At 44.4% G+C, this 24,190-nt stretch overlaps 1 protein-coding gene across 1 annotated transcript in view; it reads right to left on the bottom strand.

Moving 5' to 3' along the window:
* Positions 1-23,805, bottom strand: part of LOC147422690 (seryl-tRNA synthetase / serine-tRNA ligase) — a 33,626-nt gene extending 9,821 nt beyond the window's left edge. Inside the window, exons 1-3 of the mRNA XM_086502908.1 lie at positions 23,555-23,805; positions 23,226-23,311; positions 22,848-23,009 (exon numbers count right to left, since the gene is read on the bottom strand). Of these exons, the coding sequence (XP_086359034.1) occupies positions 22,848-23,009; positions 23,226-23,311; positions 23,555-23,693 (387 nt within the window). The 5' untranslated portion in view covers positions 23,694-23,805. The remainder of the gene's footprint in view (positions 1-22,847; positions 23,010-23,225; positions 23,312-23,554) is intronic.
* Between the last annotated feature and the right edge of the window lie 385 nt (positions 23,806-24,190).

The raw sequence follows: 24,190 nt of genomic DNA, 5'->3' as shown, positions 1-24,190 counted from the left end.
GGAGGGAAGTACCGCCAAGTTCTTGTTGAAGAAGTTGCCTGTTGAGCTTGGCTCCTGTTGCCTCTTCTGCCAATTAGTGTTAGTCTAGGTTTGCTTATATACAAACTTACTCAATTTCCCCTACCTACTTTCCAACAAAAGTCACTTAAAAATAATAAGTGAAAAATGTCAAAAATAGGAAAAATAGGCTAAATGCATTGGAAAATTCCCCTGAAGGATTCTGATGGGAATGCTTATGATCATGTTGTGTGCAACCAGAGGATATGCATCTACACTAAGTGTCTGGGCATGCACGGTCTACGAACAGACTCACAAAGTGCCAAATCACTTCTAATCTAGACTGACTAGACTGAACTGAACCTTTGCTATGCTGTAGCTTGTCCACGGACACATAGGGTTGAATGTGTCACATGACATCCCCTCCTTTTCAAAGTGAGGTACTGGTACCGAACTGTATGGCGTCGAGGGAGATCGCCAACAATTTTTGGAATCCTGGAAAGGACTCTTCGCCGGCCCACTCTGATGTGTGGGTCGTGCGATACTTGAACTTCATAAAGTTCTGCAACGCTTGCTTCTTTGGGCGGCGCCGAAAGCGACACAAAGTCTTCTATGGCTCCTTCGATGCTTCAACTTCGTCTAGAGTCATGCTTCTTTCTTCTTCAAGAATCTCCATGGCTGAAAATTCCTGAAACCATTTCCAACACAAAACCATGAACATAACTATTCCATGTAAAGTGAGTGGAAAAAATCTTGTCTTCCTCAAAGACGGTGCATGCAATGTAGATGAACAAAGAGACGGAGTGCCAAACTGTTCACCACACACACGCAAACAATGAGATCGAATCTTTCTCTTTTGATCTAAAGCAATCAACTGTGGCAATTCACAACGGACATGCCCATGCTTGGTGCTCATACTGTCATGTGCTCGTTCTACGAATGTGTCATGCCAAGGAAGAGACAGGGAATGTGACTTCCTTGAATGCATACTTTTCAGCTTTTCATGAAAAATCTGCATACATTCGTGCTCTTCCGTGAGTGAAACGTGCTCAACGTACAATATGTCATGCCTAGGAAAAGAGATCACATAAAGACGTTGACTAAAATACAGGAAACGATCACAAATGAAACACTCGTACAATGCGTGCGTATCAATCATGCGAACACATAATACTTCCTGTGATGGTTCTTTGGACCTAGGCTCAAGCCAAGTTTGCTTCTTCCTGAGGGGGTTCTTAATTCCGTACAACTGCCACGTCAACATATCAACACGGATTGCGGGCGTCCGTTCAATCTGCTATTTTTTTGCTTCTTAGGGTTTAGGCCTGTAAGTTGGCTTAGGTCTTCAGTGGCTTGACACGTCAACACTTTGTGACGTCCCCCCTTCTTGAAAGAGAGTAATTGTCCGCGATTACAGCATATCTGCAAAACAACTCAAGTTAGCTCAAAAAAAAAAATCCGAGGGTCATTTTGAGAGACAATCAGTTTGCTCTTCTTTTGTTAAGGAGTTGGCTTCTCCTTTCGGCTCTTTTTGATCAAGGAGTTGGCTTCTCCTTTCGACTCTTTTGATCAAGGAGTCTTCCACGGGTGTCTTAATGCACTAAAATTACATACCCACGCAATCTCATCCAATTAGGAATATTCAGTGGTTGGCACATCACAATGCAACACAAATGATCACATATGCATGTTACAAGACACAACGAACAGCGCCGTTGAGCATTCCCCCAAGACAAACGGTCTGCGGTATGAAGCTACTCAACGACTACCTCGTCACTTCCCCCGTAAATAACCTAAAAAGTTCCGGGCCATGAGCTCAAAGGACTGTACAACCAAACGCTCCCAAGACCGCAATCTGCATCGCTTGGAGGTTCAAGCATACAACCAAATGCTCCCCAAACATCGGCATGCGTCGTTCGGAGGTTTTCTAGCATACAAGAGAACGCTCCCCAGACATCAGCCTGCATCATTCCCTGTCACGTGACACATCCAACCCTATGTGTCCATGGACAAGCTACAATATGACAAGGGTTCAATCAGTCCAGCCAGTCTAGCTTAGGAAGTGTTCTAGCACTTTTGTGAGTCTGTTCGCAGACCGTGTATGCCCAGGCACTCAGGGTAGATGCATATCCTCTGGTTGCACAAAGCATGATCATCAGCATTACCATCAGAATCCATCAGGAGCATTTTCTAGTGCATTAACCTATTTTTGACATTTTTCACTTATTATTTTAAGTGACTTTTGTTGGCAAAAGGGCATTTTGCTAAAGTTATATATAAGCAAACCTAGGATTATGCTAATTGAGCAGAAGAGCAAGGAGAACACACGCATAAGTGCAACAGATTCCCCCTCTCTCTCTCAGTAAGACTTTCCCCTCTTGCCTGGCGTTTTTCACCAAGCCTCATCAGCAATTCCAACCCTGTCTTGGCGATCTCAATCAGTGTTTTCAGCCAAGAAACTCAGCAACCAAAGGCCTCTGCAACTAGCGATTCCCATAATCTGCAGTTAGCGTTTTTGTTCATCTGCTGTCTATCGTTTTTTCAGCCAGCCTACTCAGGTTTCACAGCAGCCAGACCAGCATTTTCAGCAAGGTCTTTTCAGCAAGCAAGTGCCCAGCATAGCAGCGTTTCTTGCAGCAGTACCACAGCACCATAAAACAGTGTTTTAGGGCAGCATTCCAGCGCCATAAGACAGCGTTTTTCAGCGGCAAAACGGGACAAAACAGCCAGCCGAATCAGCATTTTTCATGCTAGAGCCATTAGCCGTTTTGGGATCTAGCCATCGTCAAGAATTTCAGTCTTCCAAGTCCACAACAGCAGATAGCAATTCGAGTCATCACCGTCATCTCCACACATTGCATCATAGTTCTCAAGTTTGCATCAGAGTCTTGTACCAGTATAAGCAATCAATAGTTAGACCACTCTCACCATCGAGAGTGGGGCCTTCGGAGGAGGGTTTTACAACTTCCCGGTGTCGTATTCTCTTCTCTCTCTATCTCTCAGTCTCATGCACCTTCACACATAGTGTCTATTCACTTTGTTTGTGATCACTTGTGTCACAAAGTGATGACGTGGTTACGGACAACAGAAACCCTAATTTTTGCCAGAAACCCTAAAATTCCTGCAAACCCTAATTTTTGCCAAAAACCCTAATTTTCGGAAATCGCAGAGGCTATAAAAAATAAAAAATTTCCAACTGATGAGCAACACAAATTTTGCTTTTTCTCTACAATATGAGAAAGAGAGAGAATGCTTTTGCTTTCAAGTTTTGACTCTGTGTGTGAGAGAGAGAGAGAGAGAGAGAGAGAGAGAGAGCAATTGCTTTTGATTTGAAGCTTTTGGGGCTCTGCTTTTGGGCATCCCTTGTAGCCTTTAAATTAGTGGTGAGGCTCAGAGCATCTGGACGCAGAGTCTGAGAGTGAAACCCTAGCCACTCTCTTGTACTTTGATTTGATTAATATAAAAAGAAATACCGAGAGGGGCGCCAGTCTTTGGGGCCAATATCTCTAGGCACGGAACTCCGCCGCACCAGTGTACATCTATTGTGATCTGTGACTTGTTTTGAAGTGGTTATTTGGTGCTGTCGCGGTTGATTCTTGACTTGGAGTGTCCAAGTCTATTACAGTGGTATCAGAGCATGGCCGATTTCTCTTCTACCGAAAATCCGATCCCCAATATTTTTTTTTCCGCGGCACCTATGGCTTCACGCAAGGATCAGTCGACTCCCTCTGCATCTAGAGATGCGGGCAGGGATCACAACGAAGATTCCGGCAGAGAGTATGGCCCGCCTTGGCCTACTCAGGCGGAGCGGCGAGAGATAGAGCGTCGCCAGTTGATCGGCGATGCAACAAAGATGATGCTCAATTTTGCCAAGGACCCGAAGATGGCAAAATATATGAACCAGACCTCTTTGGAAGAGGTACAGACGGAGTGGCAGAGAACCACAACACCACTCCCGAAACCCGCTCTCAAGAAACCTTCTGCCTCCAAGAAAATATACGGAGAAGGAACTGGAGAACGTGGTTGATGCACGGATTGCTCAGCTTTTTGACGCGCAAAAGAAAGCCAAAAAGCACGGCAAAAAGCAGAAGAAAAGCACTGACTTTCCAGGTTATTTGGGTCGTCAGTCAACTTTTGAAAAGGCAAAGAAACAGAAGAAGCGTGTCAAGTTTGAAGGCTTACTCGGTTCTTCTTCTTCTTCTGACAGTTCTTCTAGCTCTTCAGACTCGAGCGAAGAAGACAGAAAAAGCAAAAAGCGAAGCAAGACACAAAGCTTGGAAAAGGGCAAGAAAAAGGCAAAGAAGGCTACATCTTGCCCAGAGACAGACAGTTCTGCTGAGGACTCGTCTACAGACAGCTCAGATTCCGATGACGGAAAGTTTTATGCGAACAAGAAGAATTTTTACAAAGCTAACTAGTATGACTTTCTCGAAGATAAAACCAAGAAAGTCCGAGAGTTTAAGGAAGGTGGCCACCGATCAAGTTTGATACTTTTTCAGGATACTCAGATGCTTCGAAGGCTTTGTCTTTTATACAGCAATTTGACATCGCTTTCGCGGGAGGACGCTATTCAGAGCACTCCAAGATTCGGAGAGCTGCCTCTTACTTTAAGAGGAATGCTCGTACTTGGTGGTCCACGCTTCTTTTAAACAAGACTGCGCCAATTAAATGGCTGAAATTTAAGAAGCTTTTTATTTCTTCTTGGTTGACGCAAGAATATGAACGAGATATACGAGCTGCTTGGAACCATCTTCGAATGACCAAGAAAGATGCACTCAATGCTTATTGTGAAAGATTCTGGAGCTCTTTTCTACCCGCCTCTTCATTCAAGAAGATCTCAGAGAACAAATTGAGCGGTTTACCTTGGGTCTACCTACAGAGATCCGAGATCACTGCTTGGAACAGAAGTCAGCTTCTGTTCAGGAGTTGATAAGTCATGCGAAGCAGGGCTTTGCCATTCACTCTGGCAGTCTGACCTACCCCACAGATGAGGCCATGACACAACGAGCCAAACAGACTTCTGGGAATGAAAGTAGAAAGAAAAAGAGCAACCCAGAGAAAAAGGATGCATGACCCAAGCTTACTCCTGAGGAGAGAGCTCACTTCATCAGAGAGGGGAAGTGCTTTGGATGCGGGGAACATCGACATATCTCCGCGAAGTGTCCTAAAAAGGCACAAAAAGAACAGAATGATAAAGACGACGACAAGCCTGAGAGTTCGAGAGCACCTGAGGAACGTGGCAGAAAAGGCAGATAGAAAAGCAGAACTGGTACCACATGGCATGGGACTTGCACCGAATCAAATGAATGAAGGTACAAACTTTGCCGCTTTTTGGGGCAAAGTGAAGGATCAAGAAGCTCTTTTGAAGGAGCCAAGGCCAAATTCTTTTCACTTGGAATTGGCGGCTCGATTTGGAATTACGCCCGACAGACTGACGCCACAGACGGAGGTAGTTCGACTAGCACCCAAATGGGATGTTGCCATTACACCGAGCATTGCAAACTTCATTTGCAATGACAGGGGTGTTCACGGCACGCGAGTGGCGTTCTACTCAGGATCCCTTGGTACCACAAGTACTACGCCGTGGTTGACTACCAGGCCAAGAAAGCGACTGTGATAAATGAAGGGCTTAGAGATTGTACTTGATGAACTTCAGTTTCTTACTCATTCTTTTGGGAGAGAACTGAACAATGGATAACGGTTGAATATGTTTTGACCTGATCAAAAGAACGCCAAGATTTTTCTCCACACTCATGCCGATTGCTTTTCAGAGGGCCTGAAGATCAAACCATTGATATGATACCTAGAAGCACGCCACCGAATCGGCCACCTTACCGTGTGAGCCGAGTACAGAATGAAAAGATTATGAACCCACTGAAAGACCTCTTGAAGTCCAGCCTAGTACTTCCCCGTATTGCTCTCCAGGGTTGTTGGTTTTGAAGAAAGACGGATCTTGGAGAATGTGCATCGATTATAGCACTCTCAACGAAATCACCATCAAGAACAGATTTCCGACTCCTAGGATCGATGATATACTCGACAGGTTACAGGGGTCCTCGTGCTTTAGCAGGATTGACTTGAAGAGTGGATATCATCAGATCAAGCTAGCACCAAGAGATGTCTACAAGACAGCTTTTCGGACGACTTTTGCATTATTTGAGTTTTTGGTGATGCCTTTTGGCTTAACCAATGCTCCTGCGACATTTAACCGGATGATGGACAGGATTTTTTGAGAGTAAAGGCTATTTGTTGGCACTTTCTTTGACGACATCATTGTTTTCTCCAAGAATGAGGCAGAACACAGAGATCATCTGCTTCAAGTCTTTCAGGCATTACGAGATCACAAGTTAGTGATTAATGCAAAGAAAAGTGAATTTTTCCTACCAGAGATGCACCTTTTGGGACACAGTGTGTCAGCAGCACGAGTGCAAATGGACCCGGCCAAGATAGAGACTATCCGTGATTGGCCCGATTTGAGGAATGTCCATGAAGTTAAAAGCTTCTTGGGATTGTGTTCGTACTACAGGCGGTTCATACGAAAGTTTGCAGAGGTTGCTTCCCCTTTGCATATCTTGACATAGAGAAAGGAGTACCTTTCTCGTGGGGACCCACAGAGGTGACTGCCTTTCAGACATTGAAAGAGAAATTGACTACAGGACCAGATTTGACTTTGCCGGACTTGCAGAAGTATTTTGTGATGCTTGTGGTCGTAGTCTGGGTGCGGTCTTGATGCAAGAAGGCCATGTCATTGCTTACAAGAGCCGATTGTTCTCTAGGCCGGAGATGACAGCACATATATATGAGAAAGAGCTTTTGGCAGTGATCCATGCTCTTACTCAGTGGCGGCACTACCTACTCGGAGCGGATTTTACTGTCTTTACAGACCATCAGAGTTTGCGCTACTTCTTGTCACAAAAGCAGCTTTCGAAAAAGCAGATGCGGTGGGCGAACATCTTGTCACAGTTTCACTTCCAGATTGTCCATGAGCAGGGACAGAAGAATGTGGTGGCAGATGCTTTGTTTTGGAATCCGTTGGATCTGGCTATTTCCGCGATACATCATAGGAGCTTCGAGGATATGGTCGATCAGTATGCCACAGATACAGATTTTGCAGATATTTTCACACGAATACGGGATGGGGAGACAGTAGCTGGATAATCCCTTCGGGAAGGCTACTTGATGAAAAAGACTATGTTGTGCGTTACACAACCGTTGAGGGAAAAGGTTATGACTGAATGCCACTGTCCACCTTTTACGAGTCACCGCGGCATTGCTACCACCATGAAGGGGGTAGAGAGATACCTGTTTGGGCCGAGCCCAAAAAGGATGTGGAAGAGTTTGTGCGCAGTTGCTTAGTATGCCAGAAAGTCAATTTTGACAGGCATAAGGCACAGGGATTGTTAAAGCCTTTACCCATACCCACCCGACCCTGAAAAAGTATTGAAATGGATTTCATTTTTGATCTCCCGAGAACCCAGAATGATCACGATGATTTTCCGATTACATGGCGCGTCTGAGACGATTGTCTCTGACAGAGACCCCAGATTTATGAGTTTGTTTTGGAAGGCAATTTGGGAGAACATTGGCACGCAATTGCAGTTCTAATCATCGTTCCACTTGCAGACTGACGGGCAATTTGAGATTGTCAATTCAGTGATTTTAGATTTATTGAAGTCTTGTATCTCAGATCAGAAGACTCAATGGAAAAAGAACTTACCTTTGGTGGAATTTGCCTACAATAATGCGATACACTCTTCGACGGGGAAGACGCCATGTGAGATTGTTGAAAGTGTTGCGAAGGTTCCATCCTTCCTGAGCACAAAGATTAGATATTTGAACCGGATGAATATTCGCGAGATTTGGATATGGCTTTTGCCAAGGTTCACGAGACTTTGCAAGAGTCTCAAGAACGACAGAAAAAGACAGCGGATCGCCATCGTCGTGACTTGAAATTGAAGGAGGATGATTGGGTGCTCTTACGTTTTGAGAAGGCACGCCTACGAAAGAAAAAGAAAAAGGAGAGGCTTTTTCCAAAGGTTAGTATGCGATACTATGGAACTTTCCAGATCACTGACAAGATAAATGATGTCTCCTTCCGATTGAAACTGCCAGATACTTGGAGGATTCACAATGCATTGCATGTGAGTCTCTTGAAACCTGTTAAGGGTGATGTGCCTGATGATGGGGAGCCTGATGGGCAACCCGAAGTGGAAGAAAACGAGGAGATCCTTGTTCATGAACAGATTTTGGCACATAACGATACGAATAAAGGTAAAGTCCGAAGGCGGTTCTTGGTTAAGTTCAAGAACTTTCCTGCATTTGATGCGAAGTGGATGGAGGAGGAGGACCTAGCAGATACTCCTCGGATTGTGAAACTTTACCTCGATGTTTTGGTTTAGCATAGTCTACTCCAAACGGAACCCAGAATTCAGCTTGGCCGGAGATCTAGTGCAGTGGGATGCACAAGAGGGGAGTCACTCCGCTCCCTTGTCAACAGATGCCTCGATTTTGATTCTAAAGTCACTGATGTCTCTTTGAGCTTGAGGGATACTGAGAGCTGACAGTATTCTGTTGGATGACTCTATGAAATGGAATTCCTGATTATGATATTGATTTGTTCTTGACTTCTTGTGAGTGCAGGAACTGATAGACGAAATGATTGCAGCATTTTGGTCTGATTGATCTCGAATAGACATGGTTGCAATAGGGGTTAGTCAATCGGACATCATTGAGGTCCCGATTGGACCTAGATGTGATTGCTAGCTACATTGCCGATAAATCATGGTCTAAGATCCGAATGAATGTTGAATGTCATGTGATGTCATGTGATGTCGTGTGATGTGATTGTCGATTTTGTACATGTGCTAGATGTGTGTTCCTAGTACGTAGGTACTAACAGTCAGTGTCTCCTAAGACGGTTTATGGCTTTTGTCGGTTTTGCAGGCGTAATCACGGTCGATTACAATGCTTTCAAGAGGGGGGTATGTCACAAAGTGATGACGTGGCTACGGACAGCAGAAACCCTAATTTCTGCCAAAAACCCTAAAATTCCTACAAACACTAATTTTTGCCAAAAACCCTAATTTTCGGAAATCACGGAGGCTATTAAAAAAATAATAATAATAAAATTTTTGAAAATGATGAGCGACGCAAATTTTGCTTTTTCTCTACAATATGAGAAAGAGAGAGAGAATGCTTTTGCTTTCAAGTTGACTCTCCGAGTTTTGACTCTCTATGAGAGAAAGAGAGCAATTGCTTTTGATTTGAAGCTTTTGGGGCTCTGCTTTTGGGCATCCCTTGTAACCTTTAAATTAGTGGTGAGGGCCTCACTTCTCAGAGCATTTGGACGCAGAGTCTGAGAGTGAAACCCTAACCACTCTCTTGTACTTTGATTTGATTAATATAAAAAGAAATACCAAAAGGGGCGCCAGCCTTTGGGGCCAATATCTCTAGGCACGGAACTCCGCCCGGCCAATGTACATCTATTGTGATCTGTGACTTGTTTTGAAGAGGTTATTTGGTGCTGTCGCGGTTGATTCTTGACTTGGAGTGTCCAAGTCTGTTACAACTTGCACTCTCTCATTAAGAACTCTCTCTCTCTCCCTTCCCTAAGAAAAAGGAATCTTGAGCACAGTACGGAGCACTCATCTTGAGCAAAGTTCATCATTCATTCCGTTGCACCTTACATTGGTATCAGAGCTTTGGTAGTGTTTTGTATCACTCAAGGAAAGAACCACAAGAACCACATAATTTTTTTTTTGCTTGTTACGGTCGCACGTAACCGAAGACCTCTTAGGCGTGTCGATTCCTAATCGCGTTTTTGAAGAGTGACGGGAAACCCAAGAAAGAAGGGCTTGTCCAGCCTCCCCTTGTGCCTCTTTTCACTCATTGAGAGCGGACCATGCACTTAGCGGCCAGCCAATCGACGTGAGGTGGAAAAAAGCAACCTTGGTGTGAGCGCAAGGCCGCCAAGGGGTGCGCCCGCGGAAAAGAGCAAAACTCTGGTGAAGAGAAGATCCTTCTCTAACATAGATTGCAAGCGAAAGAAGAACCTCAAGAACCTCAAGCCCCTCAAAAACCTCAAGAACTCGAGACCCCTAAGAACCCAAGAACCCAAGACCCACAAGAACCCAAATTCCTCGAGAACTTAAGAACCAAGATCACAGTGCATGGTCATCGCCCGAAGCGGAATGGATACTTCGCATGGAGGTGGTGAGCATGGGAGTGGCGAAGAAGAGGTTTTCCCGACCCTCCCCCTTCCCCATCTACGCCACGGATTGTACCAAATCCTATGGAGGCTTTGGTCAAGACAATGCTAGACATGATCGCACAACAGGCGAATCATTTAGCGGCCGAAGAAAGACAAGCAGAGCGTACGGCACAGAGTGAGCGACGCATGCAAGAACTGGTCCGACATGTTATCGCCTCGAAGTTCGAGCCAGCCAAAGATGTTGGTAGTTCATCAAGTGGTGCAAGCCGAGATTCGGACTCCAACAACTCAGTCACAAAGAAGATGCAGTTCAGCAAGTATGATGGTAAGATGGATGCTACGGTTATTCATTCTTGGTTGCATCAATTTAATGCTTATTTTGCGACAACTAAGACAGGAAATAGAAAGGTTTTGACGGCAGCTATGTACCTTGCCGGTGATGCCATCAATTGGTACCACGCATGACAAGAGCCACAGTTAGCCGCGCACCTAGAGGAAGCCGACAAATTCACGCTTCCTTCAGTTGGGCCGATTTCCAAGACAAGCTCAAGGCACAGTTTATGCCACCTTAATACCTTGCACGATTGAAGGACGATTGGCGCGCTCTCAAGCAAAATGGTATGCCAGTTATGTCTTTCTCTAATCGTGTTTTGCAGCTCGGCACTCAATTACGCAAATCGGATGCGGAGCGCAAGGAGGCATTCCTTTATGAATTGGACGAGTATATCAAGTTTGATGTAGAGGTACTTGATCCAATCGATCTCAGCAAGGCGGTAGCGATTGCTCTCGCACAGGAGATGAAGCACAATAAGGGAAAGCCTAAGGAGAACAAGACTTCTCAAGCAACCTCGCAGACTTCTCAGAACCCACAGAATGGTAAGAATGGTAACTCTTCTAGCCCATCTTCCTCTAATTTTCGGAAAAGAACTCTAATAATGAATCTAAGGGTAAAGCTAAAGCACCTGCAAAACCTAAGCTAACCTCGGATGAAAAAGCTGCACAAGGAATTATAGGAGGATACTTTACGGCTGAAGAACAAGTGATTTATGCTAAGGAAGGTAGATGTTATCAATGCCACGTCAAAGGTCAAAACTCAAAGCACTTACAGGAAAAGCATGCAAAGTGGGAAAACTTTTTGTCTATGTTTCATTTCCAAATCTTATAAACTCCTCGCAAGCACAATGTCGCCGCGGACGCACTTTCAAGAGTCCCTCGAATTTCAACCATCACATTGGCTCATCATTCAAGATACGAAAAATACCTATGACACGGATGCTGATTTCCAAACAATATGGTTGAAGCTATAAGAAGAATCTCATCCAAATTACTGGATCAAAGATGGATACCTCATAATGGATAATCGCCTTTGTGTAACTCTTCCTCTTCATCAAAAGGTGTTGAAAGAGAGTCATGAACCTCCTTATGCAGGACAGAGGAAGAGCAGCCACTCTAAGCGTCTTAAAACGTTTCTTCTATTGGCCAACGTTACGAAGAGACACATGCAGCTACATTGACGAATGCTTGGTATTTCAAAAATCCAAGTTTGATAGACAGAAGGCTCCTGGATTGCTGCAACCTGTCTGTCCCAGATCGTCCTTGGGAATCTATTACGATGGATTTCATATAGGAATTCCAAGACACCACAAGGGACCGATATGATTTTGGCCATCATTGACAGGTTCAGTAAGCATTGAAGTCTTCACAAGCTGCACAACTCTTTATACAACATATCTTTAGGTTGCATGGCATGCCTTCAGAAATCAGTTCTGATAGGGACTCCAAGTTTACCAGTAATTTCTGGTGTGCTTTATTTCAAAATTTGGGAACAACCTTAAAGTTCTCCTCATCATTTCATCCACAAACGGATGGGCAAACTGAAGTCATGAATCTCACTTTACTTGATATGCTAAAAGCTTATGTTAGTGAGCAGAAGTCACAATGGAGAAGTATCTACCTCGATTGGAGTATACCTACAACAACACCCGACACTCCTCTACAAGGAAGGCTCCAAACGAAATAATGCAAGGAAAAATAATACCTCCACCTATTATCCATACCAAAGACAAGATTTTTGCGGCTGATGAGTTTGTTTCGGATTTGAAGACAACTAAAAATCAAGTCCGAGGCACTATCAAAGCAACCCAAGAACGACAAAAGAAGCAAGCACATAAGCAACGAAGGCATTTGGTTTTCAAAGAAGGAGAATATGTCTTACTAAAGTTTGATAAGAACACATTAGAGCAAAATTCAGGGCAAACAAAGTCTTTTCCGAAGCTGTCCAAAAGGTACTTTGGACCTTTTAGGTTATCAAGAAAATTAATGAAGTATGCTACAAGCTAGAACTCCCAAGTCATTGAAAGATACATAATTCATTTCATGTAAGCTCATTAAAGCCTTACATGGGACCGATACCAAAGGAGCCTATTAGAGAGAATCCCCCAAAAGTTGAAGGCACAAAGCAACTCATTGAGCTCGAAGAAATCTTCTTTCGTAAGGATCAAACTACGAGAAGTGGCCTTCTCACACGGAAATTTCTATTGAAGTTCAAAGATTTGCCCACAATCAATGCCAAGTGGGTGGATGAAAATTTAATGTTAGGCTTACTCGGAGATTCTTAAACAATGAGGAAGCTTTTCAACTGAGGACAACTGAATAAGGGCAGGTAGGCTGTCACACCCCAATAGAAAAGAACTTGTATTTTTTTTCTATTAATCTTAAATTTTAAAAGTGTGCTTTCCTTTTGTAAAACGGGATAGCTAGAACAGTGCACCTTAGTGTGATCACCAATGAGTAGTCACAAGTTATGGTGGACCCACGTAGTGGGTTAGAATATAGATAGTGCACACTCCCACCAAGATAACCCAACACGGCACATGTGACTTGTAACTCGTGCATATTTGGATCATACTTGCACATAGAAACGGTTGATGCCTTGGAGTGTGGGCTAGATCCGCCAGAAAAGACAGTTACAATCAATAAGATGGCATGATCATGAAGATTGCTCATTATGCATATGTGGATTGAATGCATTGAATGCTTTTATCTCTTCATAGAGATGTTAAATCCATGTTTTGAAGCAAAAACCGTATTGTACTCGGAAAGAGCATTCATTTGCTACCCATATTGATGTGTGTTTTTAGTAGTTCCAAGATGGAAGCTTCTAGAAGATTCTATAAAGAAGGTTCCAAAAGGAGGACACCTGGCGAGACAGTTGTCACAAACTTTCAAAATGATGAGACACTTGTCAAAAAGCTTTCAAAGGAAGAGATAAGTGTGTGGATACTTGTCAAAAAGCTCTCAAAGGAAGAGACAAGTGTGTGAACGCTTATCACACCAACTTTATCTTTTACTAAAGACTTATCACAATCCTCTTCAACTTTTCCCTTTTCTTCTTGAGGCAACTTCCCTATAAAAGATAAAGCCTCTTTCCCTCTCATTTCACCGTCTCCTAGTTGCTAAATTTTCCTCTACCATCAGCCCAAGAAACCCCCTTCACTACCATCACCTCTCTCTCTACGTCTACTATTCCTTTATCCTCAAGAAGCCATATCTCTCTCTCTAGCTTGTTGTTTTTCACGGCAGCACACCTGTAAATCTGAAATTTCAGCTTTCATCTTGAATTTCCAAGCTCTTTCCCCTCACCATTTGCTAATTGAAGCCAACCTATAAGTAGATGGGTTCTCGCCATGTAGATGAACCTCCTCGAGTGGATGATTCTTCAAGTACTTCACATATTTTGGGTCCTTGTAGTACTTAATTTTTCTTTTTGCGCACATGTCAACCTGCATTGATGTCCGTCCTCCGTCTTGTCAAGATCCCCCACCAGAAACTTGCCATGACCTCACGAGCCTACACGAGCACTTAGAACATCTGAAAATTATAATTCTTTGAAAACATGAGAGAAGGGAGAAGATCGACACAGTATTGGGGACCAGAAGATAGGCTGGTCCCCCCCCCCCGTTAAGAGTATTCTTTTATTCAAGGAGAATTCTTATACAAGCACGAGAACCCGAGGAAACCCCTCCGTTCTGTAGTGTTAGACCCGAAGATCGTGCTTTCTCGTAAAGGGCTTGGGCACAAGGCCATTCCTTCCCGTAAGGGACTTAGGCACGAAGCCGTACTTTCCCGTAAGGGACTTAGGCGTGAAACCGTACTTCCCGTTAAGGGCCTTCCCGTAAGACGGGAGATTCTTGCAAAACAAACCACACAAAGCAATATTTCTCAAAGCGTATCAACACCTTATACCTGTCGCTCCTTGCTCGGAGAATCGACCTCCGTACTCAGTCGTCACGCGAACACGTGCAATTTCCGTCGCCGGTCTCTACTCCAGAATCCCAACGCTAGCACTCTCTGTTGCTTCCGGCGTCTGCAAACTGAAACGCTGGCTACCCTTTTATAGGGTCTGACACCCGACAGGAATAGGGGTCCTAAAGCAGAGCTTGGCGCTCCTAGAGAGAGGAGAGAGAAAATCACGCTTTCTAGAGAGAGGAGAGAGAGAAATCGCAATTCAGCCCCCCCTGCGTTGGTTTTAGCGCTGGCTTTTTCTATAAGAGCCTTGCCTGCTTTATTTTATTAATAAAGGGGCTGGTCACTTTATAAAATAAAGTGTGAACCTGTTCAAACTTTAAAAACTCACTCAGTTAGTGAAAACAATGCTACACGGACACATTCTAGGCGTCCCCGGGTGCAGGACACGACACAGATGCAATGCAAACACAGACTCCTCGCGGGAAAACATCTGTCCTCCCGCGAATGTTCCTGCTTTTCGTAAAAAGCTTCATTGAACCCATCTTTATTCTTGTGCTTGCGTTCTTACATGTATTTTCTTACTCAGTTCGGATTTCCTTCTTAGCCTACAGGATGCCCCCTTACTAATGCACCTGTCACCCATCATGTGACGCATCAGAGGCACTCGTAACCCGGCCCTTTCCACCGAACTTACGAAAACTCCTTCGCGATGTTTACCGTCACCCATCAAATGACACATCAGAGTTGTCCGTTCCTGATGGCAGTTCCTGTAGCTACAATCTTTTTAACAGTTCTTAGTGCACATAATGAAATATCCTAAAAAAGAGATTTAATCATTAAAAATAAGAAAATAGTCCAATTAGCAACATCCCTCTAGCTTCTAAACAGTTGACCTCAACTGTAGTGCTTGGACATATACCTCCAGTATCTCGGGATAAGTTGCTAATTCCTCCTGCGTCATCCACTGTGCATCTAGATTCAAATAGTTCTTAAACTTAACCAAATACTTCCTTGTTATCTTTTCAGATTTGAGAGACCGCTCCTGATGATTTACTATCTGCTCCTGTTGGAGTATTTCTTCTGTTTCCTCAACCTCAGGAGGTTCCTCAGCACTAGGCTGGCTCGGAGGCGGTCCCACATACGGCTGGAGTAAACTGACATGGAAAGCATTATGGATCTTCCAATTAGGCGGTAGCTCTAATCGGAAAGTGACATCATTCACTCGCTCAGTGATCTTAAACGGCCCATAATAACGGGTAGAAAGTTTTACCACTTTCCCCTTATGAGACGCTTGTTTCTTAAGTCTTGCCTTCTCAAACTTGAGTAAGACTAACTGTCCGATTGTTAAGTCCAGATTCCTTCTGTGCTTATCTGCAGCTTTCTTATGCTTTTCCTGAGAGCGTAGAATAGCTCTCCTAACTTGCCCGTAGGCTGTGTCCAAGTCCCGGACAAATTCATCCGCTGCAAAGATCTTATCCTTAGTTAAAAGAATGGGTGGAAGCAAAGGCTTACCATAGAGAATCTCAAAAGGTGCTTTCCCCGTCGATGAGTGTATAGTATTGTTCTACGCATACTCGGCAAGAGGCAAACATTTCTCCCAGTCAGATTGCCGGTCTGACACATAAGCTTTTAACATATCCAATACTGTGAAATTGGCTACCTCACTTTGCCCGTCCGTTTGAGAATGGTAGGCAGATGAAAAATTCAGCGTTGTACCAAGATTATCCATCAAGGCACGCCAAAAATTTCCTGTCATGCGAGGATCTCGATCGCTCACAATAGACTTAGGCATTCCGTGATGCTTAAAGATCTGTGCTAGAAAGACCCTAGCCATATGATCTGCTTTGATCGTTTTCTTGACTGGTATAAAGTGTGCTTGCTTGCTAAACCTGTCCACAATGGTCCAGATCGCGTCATTTCCAGTCTGAGTTCTAGGGAGGTCCATGATGAAGTCCATGGCAATACTTTCCCAAGGTTCATTAGGCACAGGCAAAGGTTGTAGCAACCCAGGCGTCTTATGCCGATCATACTTCACTTTTTGGCAAACCAAGCATTCCCTGACATACTTATCAATGTCTGCTTTAAGGCTAGGCCAAAAGAAATATCTTTCCATTGCTAAGGTCGTAGGGAGAATACCCCGATGACCCGCATAAGGCGAAGCGTGTGCTTCATCCATGATCTTCTTTCTTAATGGTTCGGCCACACATATGGCTTGATGGTGGTAGAGATAACCGTCCCGGATGGAATAGGGAAACTCATTCTCTCCACGATGTAGCTTTCCCCAAATGGTGGAGAAGTCTGGATCATTCGGACACAAATCCGATAGTGCTTCTAATTCTTGGTGATACACCGAAGTGATAGCGTTCACCCTTGGCCGCCTAGACAATGCGTCTGCAACTACATTCTTACTCCCAGCCGTGTGAAGGATCTAGAAGTGAAACATAGACAAAAAGTTTGCCCATCTCATCTGCTTTTCAGATAGTTTCCTTTGCGTAAGAAAATATCGCAAACTTTGGTGATCAGTCTTGATCACAAAATCTGCCCCTAGAAGATAGTGCTTCCAGTTGGATAAGGCGTGAATCACAGCCGTGAGTTCGTTTTCATAGATTGATGCATGCAACTCTGCATCCTTAAGCCGTCTGCTTTCGTAAGCCACTGCATGGCCTTCTTGGTTTAACACTGCTCCAATGCAATCGCCTAAAGCATCGTAGTGAACCTCAAATGGTTTCCTTAAGTCAGGCACTATCAAAATAGGTCCATGGCTTAGCAAGTACTTGAGCCGATCAAAAGCTCCTTGTTGTCTCGATCCCCATCTGAAAGGAATCTTCTTCTTTGTCAAATCATGAAGTGGTCCTGCTACATGAGCAAACCCTCGGACAAACCTTCGATAATATGAACATAATCCCAGAAAGCTATGTACATCATGTACCGTAGTGGGAGTAGGCCAATCTTCTACCACTCCGATCTTGGCAGGATCCATACTCACTTGATTGTGAGAGACTATATGGCCGAGATAGTGTATCTCAGAGAGAAAGAACTCGCTCTTCTTTGCATTCACATGCAACTCATGCTTTCGCAACACTAAGTCCAAGTGCTTCCGATGTTCCTCTTCTGACTTAGAGAAGATGAGTATGTCGTCAAAGAATACTCCCGTAAAAGCTCGATACGGGTTGAAAATGCGGTCCATCATGCGATTAAACGTCGCAGGAGCATTGGTCAAGCCGAAAGGCATTACCAAAAATTCATATAGTCCAAAGGTTGTGCGGAAAGCAGTCTTATGGGCATCCTCAGGGGCGATCCGTATCTAATGATACCCACTCTTTAAGTCTATGCGACTATAGACACTTGCACCCTACAACTTATCAAGTATATCATCAATCCGAGGGATCGGAAAGCGATTCTTGACTGTGATCTTGTTTAAAGACCTATAGTCTATGCACATTCGAAACGTGCCATCTTTCTTCTGCACCAGTAGAACGGGAGAGCAATAGGGTGAAGCACTTGGCCGTACTAACCCTTTCTCTAGAAGCTCGTTGACTTGCTTCAAAATTTCCTCTTGTTGAGCAAGACTTACCCGATAAGGGGGTTGATTGGGAGGCGAGCTACCCGGTATGAGATCTATGCGGTGATCTTCTGAGCGTACCAGAGGGAGTTCATCAGGGAGTGTTTGCGTGAAACAATCTTTGTACTTTTCAATAAATTGAAGACGCTTAATTTCCAGACTAGAGAGAGAGTCCCTACTAGTTTTATCCTTTTCATGTGCAAAAATCAAGTAAGCAGAAACACACTTCTTCATTTCTTTCTTAATGGAGATATGGCTTACAATTGGGAACTGCCAATCTCCTGCATCAACTTGAATCTTTATTTTCTTATCCCCATGATCAAAAGTGAGGGTCTTTTCCACATAATCGGGAATAGGTGTCATGTGAAAGTGCCATGGCATACCCAAGATGATATCACATCCCTCGATGGGTGCCATCAAAAATGATTCGCGGTCCTTGTACTCGCCAATCCGAAGATTGAGCTGCCCTTGCACGGGAGTTGCATTGGTTGTCAACCCCTCGAATGCCGATCTGGATGTAACCGGTGTGCCAAGCTGAGCCGGTGTAAGGCACAAACGTTCTGCAGTATCCAGGGAGATGAAGTTATCCGTGGATCCTGGATCATAAAGAATCAATACTCGCTGGTTATTCAAAGACCCCCAACCCTTCAGAAGTTGGCGCTTCCCTTTCTCCGTTTCTGTGTTTCCTTGAACATCTGGAATTGAGTTCGAACGTGGTGGTGCGGGTTCCTTCCTTGCTTTCTCTTGCCTCATCGAGGCTTGCTCTTGCCGTTGCTGCTTTAGCGGGCAATCCGGTTTCATATGTCCTTTCTCGCCACAGTAGAAGCATCTTCCTTCCTCTCTGAAAGTTTCAAGTTGAGTAGGAGAAAGGTACTTAGTTCGCTTGCCAGTACCCTCTGGCTTCTTAGAATGATCATCGTCTCTAGATGGAGGACGTTTTCTTCCTTGGCCCCCATGGTCATCGTAGACCCCTCTTTGCCTTGCACGGTAAGTGCTATGCTCCATCTTTCTGGGCGTCCCAGTTGAGTACAAATCCTCAGCAATGATTGCTGACTCCATCATCCTTTGAAGAGTATCATGCGGATACACCTTCATACTCTTTCGAAGCCGCGGTTGGAGACCCGCTTCGAATTTTCTTTTCTTTTTCTCGTCGGCAATCTTCATGAAGGGAGTGACCTTCAGAAGAACCGACCAATACTTGTCCACATAAGTCGTTACTCTTTCATGTTTCTTCTGGGCAAGCCAGTCCCATTCCTTCCGTATGTCCTGCTCGAAGTCAGGCAGAAGAAATTGTTCATAAAATTCAGATTTGAAGCTCTCCCAAGTTCTGGCCTGAGAACCTTCCAGAATCTTGGCTAACCACCAATTACTTGCCGTTTCCTTGAGATGCATCTGCACATGGCGTAATTTGGATTTTTCTGTGAAGTGCCCTTTGGTAAAGGCGACTTCAAACTGTCTGATGAAGGACAGTGCTTTGGAGATGTCTCTCCGTCCGTTGTAGGTTTCGAACTTGATGACCTTGTCGCCAGATTTGAAGACTCTAATGCGATGTTGAGACTTGCGACCCTTCTTCTTGAATCGAGGCTTATCTTTAGGTTGATGTAGAGTAGTGGCAGTAGTAGCGGCTTCCTTCTTCTGACGAGATGATCGAGAAGTAGAAGTATAATCCGGAGAGTAAGATGGAGATGAGATAGAGATGTCCTTGCTCTCGTCTAGCAAAGAGAGCGCTTTTTCCTTGCCTTTCCTTGAAGTAGGTCGTTCATTCCGATCCGAAGATACTTTGTGCACCTCGGCACGTTCTTCTTCTCTTGCCTCCTGTGGTCTCACGCCAACAGTGTTGTCTCGATGCTTGGCTGCATCAATTCCATTCGTTTTCTTCATTCCACCCAAAAGCTTTTGGACATCTGGCAACAGTAAGATTTGTTGCAACTCCGCAAGCTGGGCTTGCACTTGTTGAAGCTCCTCTTCAACGCTTCTCCCTTGGCTCGACATGGTTCTTCCCGTTATTCCCGGAATCGTCCTTCTTTGCAGAGAAAGAGAGGAGTCCGAGCTCTAATACCACTGTCACAAAACGGGATCGTACACGAGCACTTAGAAAATCTGAAAATTATAATTCTTTGAAAACATGAGAGAAGGGAGAAGATCGACACAGTATTGGGGACCATAAGATAGGCTGGTCCCCCTCCGTTAAGAGTATTCTTTTATTCAGGGAGAATTCTTATACAAGCACAAGAACCCGAGGAAACCCCTCCGTTCTGTAGTCTTAGACCCGAAGGTCGTGCTTTCCCGTAAAGGGCTTGGGTACAAGGCCGTTCCTTCCCGTAAGGACTTAGGCGCGAAGCCGTACTTTCCCGTAAGGGACTTAGGCGTGAAACCGTACTTCCCGTTAAGGGCCTTCCCGTAAGACGGGAGATTCCTGCAAAACAAACCACACAAAGCAATATTTCTCAAAGCGTATCAACACCTTATACCTGTCGCTCCTTGCTCGGAGAATCGACCTCCGTACTCAGTCGTCACGCGAACACGTGCAATTTCCGTCCCCGGTCTCTACTCCAGAATCCCAACGCTAGCACTCTCTGTTGCTTCCGGCGTCTGCAAACTGAAACGCTAGCTACCCTTTTAGAGGGTCTGACACCCGACAGGAATAGGGGTCCAAAATCAGAGCTTGGCGCTCCTAGAGAGAGGAGAGAGAAAATCGCATTTTCTAGAGAGAGGAGAGAGAAATCGCAATTCAGCCCCCCTGCGTTGGTTTTAGCGCTGGCTTTTTCTATAAGAGCCTTGCCTGCTTTATTTTATTAATTAAGTGACCGGCCACTTTATAAAATAAAGTGTGAACCTGTTCAAACTTTAAAAACTCACTCAGTTAGTGAAAACAATGCTACACGGACACATTCCAAGCGTCCCCGGGTGCAGGACACGACACAGATGCAATGCAGACACAGACTCCTCGCGGGAAAACATCTGTCCTCCCGCGAATGTTCCTGCTTTTCGTAAAAAGCTTCATTGAACCCATCTTTATTCTTGTGCTTGCATTCTTACGCGTATTTTCTTACTCAGTTCGGATTTCCTCCTTAGCCTATGGGATGCCCCCTTATTGATGCACCCATCACCCATCATGTGACGCATCAGAGGCACTCGTAACCGGGCCCTTTCCATCGAACTTACGGAAACTCCTTCGCGATGTTTACCGTCACCCATCAAATGACACATCAGAGTTGTCCGTTCCTGATGGCAGTTCCTGTAGCTACAATCTTTTTAACAGTTCTTAGTGCACATAATAAAATATCCTCAAAAAGAGATTTAATCATCAAAAATAAGAAAATAGTCCAATTAGCAACAACAAGTCCTCGGAGAAGGCTTGCTCCCGTTAAAATTTCTATTGATTTCCTTCGTTCCCCAGCTAAGATTGAATTGCTCTTCATATTCCCGCAGATGTGTAGTCTGAGGAGTGTTCTCTGTTGGATTCACTACTAGAACCCATATGTGGAGAAAAGGATCAAATCCTCCATAGAAGAAGAATCATTTGAGGTCTCATAGCATTGTAACAGGCTTGAACACTCCAAGCGAGAAATCAATAACAACACACAAACAAACACTGCAAAAACTGAACTTGAAAAGAGAGAGAGAGATAGAGACCACAAGAAGCAACGGAGTGCTACTTCTGGATGCATTGGCCCAAACGACTGGCGGCCCCACCAGTATTTCTTTCTTTATTGCCAATCACAAAGGTATAACTCTCGAGGGTCCAACTCTCCACGAGCTTCGACAACCTATGAAGATATGCATGGAGATTACATGGGAGGCATAGAAGCGGCACTCTCCCAAGAGCAATTGGTCTCCAAAAGCTCTTCACGCAAATGCTGACTGTTGACAGGTTTTCAGGGCTGTCCATATATCAGGTGCCACGTCAGTCTTCAGAACCTATCGTGTCTCTCCATCCTTGGGTGACCCCATAGCAGCAACTTTGTCACGGTAGACGTCCCTAGTTAATTAGTAGCACTTGCATTTTTTGCAGCAGTCGATCAGCCCTCAGATTCACCCCCATCTTGTGGAGCGTTTTCATCTCTCAGGATCGCCCTCTCATCTACTGCAACATAGCAAGATTTGCAGCCCTCACAGTCCTCTTCTCTACCGCCCAATTGCAGAGTCGAATGCTCCATCTGCTGCCCATTTATCGCACCATCATCTGCTGCATTTTGAGCCTACATCAACAACACATTGACTGTGATTTCAGTATCTCAAATCTGCGTTTCTGCAACCAGAATTCATCCCTTAAATCCTCTCACATCAAGCTTGCCAATCAGCCCCGGATCTTTGTTATGATAGCCACCCACAATCCATATCAAGCTTACAAAGGTACACAAAATTAATCCCCCGAGGTGCTTCATCTTGAAGAGTTACAACAACTACATCCATTCGACTTGACTTGAGTCTTGCATTGAAGTATTGCATTGGTGAACATTCCATTGCGTAATCTAAAGCAAATACCACATCGGTAATGGTGTGGGCGGCCCTTGAGAGGGTTGGTTGGGACCCCATCGGTACATCTTTCTCCTCTCTCTATCTCTCTATATCTCGAATCTCTACCTCGTCTCTTTGATAATTGATTGTCTCTCACATATCTAAAAGGAATCATCAATAATGCAAAGCTGAATTTGTTAACGGACCGAAAGAGCAAAGGATTGAGGAAGTGTGAATTCTCGATTCTACCTATTCTCTCAGTTCCGTCGCGTGCTTTTTGTTTCAAACGTTGATTAACTTAGCTTCAATATTGGAAGCTTACAAGACTTAACAACCATGACTAAGTGTTCAACTGCGATATTAACATACCTCATCATCACTGACAGGTACCGAATCATGAACCAGGTTCCCAACTAGTTTGAGCTTCTCAATCAATGTCTTGTATTTCTCCTTCGCTTCTTTATTTGTCTCTGCCTCGAGAACCTTCAAGTCCTTCATTTGCTTGATCAATTCTTCCCTTTCTTCTGTGACCTGAAATGGTAGCCCTCTGGTTTATAACATCAGACATAATCTTTTCTTCATGCGAACTGCCTCACAAGCTATCTAATCAGAGTGTGCAACGGTCTCATCCAATAACGAAGACACCATGAATGAAATGAGGAGTAAACTCATGTAAGAACAAAATGAATATACCTTCCAGAAGCTTTGCCAACATGCACAAAAAAATAACTGCGATCGTCAACTAACCTTCTCTGGGTTGAGTTGCTTTTGTTTGACTTTTTTGGATATTTGGTTCATCTCTTTCCGAAGTTCTTGCTCCACCTTGTGCTGACCTACAAAAGAGGCCAAGATGTTTGCAAGTCATCACACAGAAGTCAACAGCCAGTTTGCTTCAGTATGATCATGGTGGTTCCCATGTTCAGCTGAAAAATGAGAGTGAATCTTAAACGTTTTCGTAACATTCAGTAGGAAAGACGACCATTAAGATCTGGTTTTCTCGTATGCCATACAAAATCCATGAACCGCAGAGAGACGGGACCTTGAAATGAAAGAGCTGAGAGAGTATAGAAGGTTACATTGGCGCCATTCTGTGTCGAGCTTGATAATCTCATCAACGAGAAGGACGCCGGCTTCACCCTTTCTGCGTCTTTGGGACTCCCGGATGATATCGGGATTACCCCCCTTCTCCACGCGGAAGAGGTTGAGGTCCAGCATCGTCGACTAAAGAATCGGCAAAAATGGAAGACCTCGGGCTGCTGTCTGTTTGACGGCCAGGACTGGAGGAGCTAGCTTTTGATGACCCCTGCAGAGTGAGCCGCACTCAAAATACTATGCACTCAAAATACTATTCAAAAGGTTTTGAACACCCAAAACTTCAGGCCTTCAAACCTGATCGCCCATACCTAGGGCCGGGCCGGTAGACAACATACTTTAGAGACCCCATGAGACATTTCATGGGATCCGCCCCCTCCCACATTTTTGTATACCATATCCATGTCTCTTGAAGTATTGTACACGAATGCCTCACCTACTATACATAGTGACATTTTGTGGTTTGCTGCATACTCCAACTTTTGGGAGTCATTTGTTACTTTTATGACTATTCCACACATGCATGAGTATATCCACATAAGGCAAAGTCTGAAGTGTTTATGCGCTTCAAGCATTTTATGCTGATGAGACTGGACTATATTTGATTCTGTTATGAGCAC

This window comes from Adiantum capillus-veneris, chromosome 27 (genome assembly GCF_014529385.1).
Source record: "Adiantum capillus-veneris isolate H3 chromosome 27, ASM1452938v2, whole genome shotgun sequence".
Taxonomy (NCBI): Eukaryota; Viridiplantae; Streptophyta; class Polypodiopsida; order Polypodiales; family Pteridaceae; genus Adiantum; species Adiantum capillus-veneris.
Note: the sequence above shows the minus strand (reverse complement) of the source record. Positions and strands in the feature narration are given on the sequence as shown.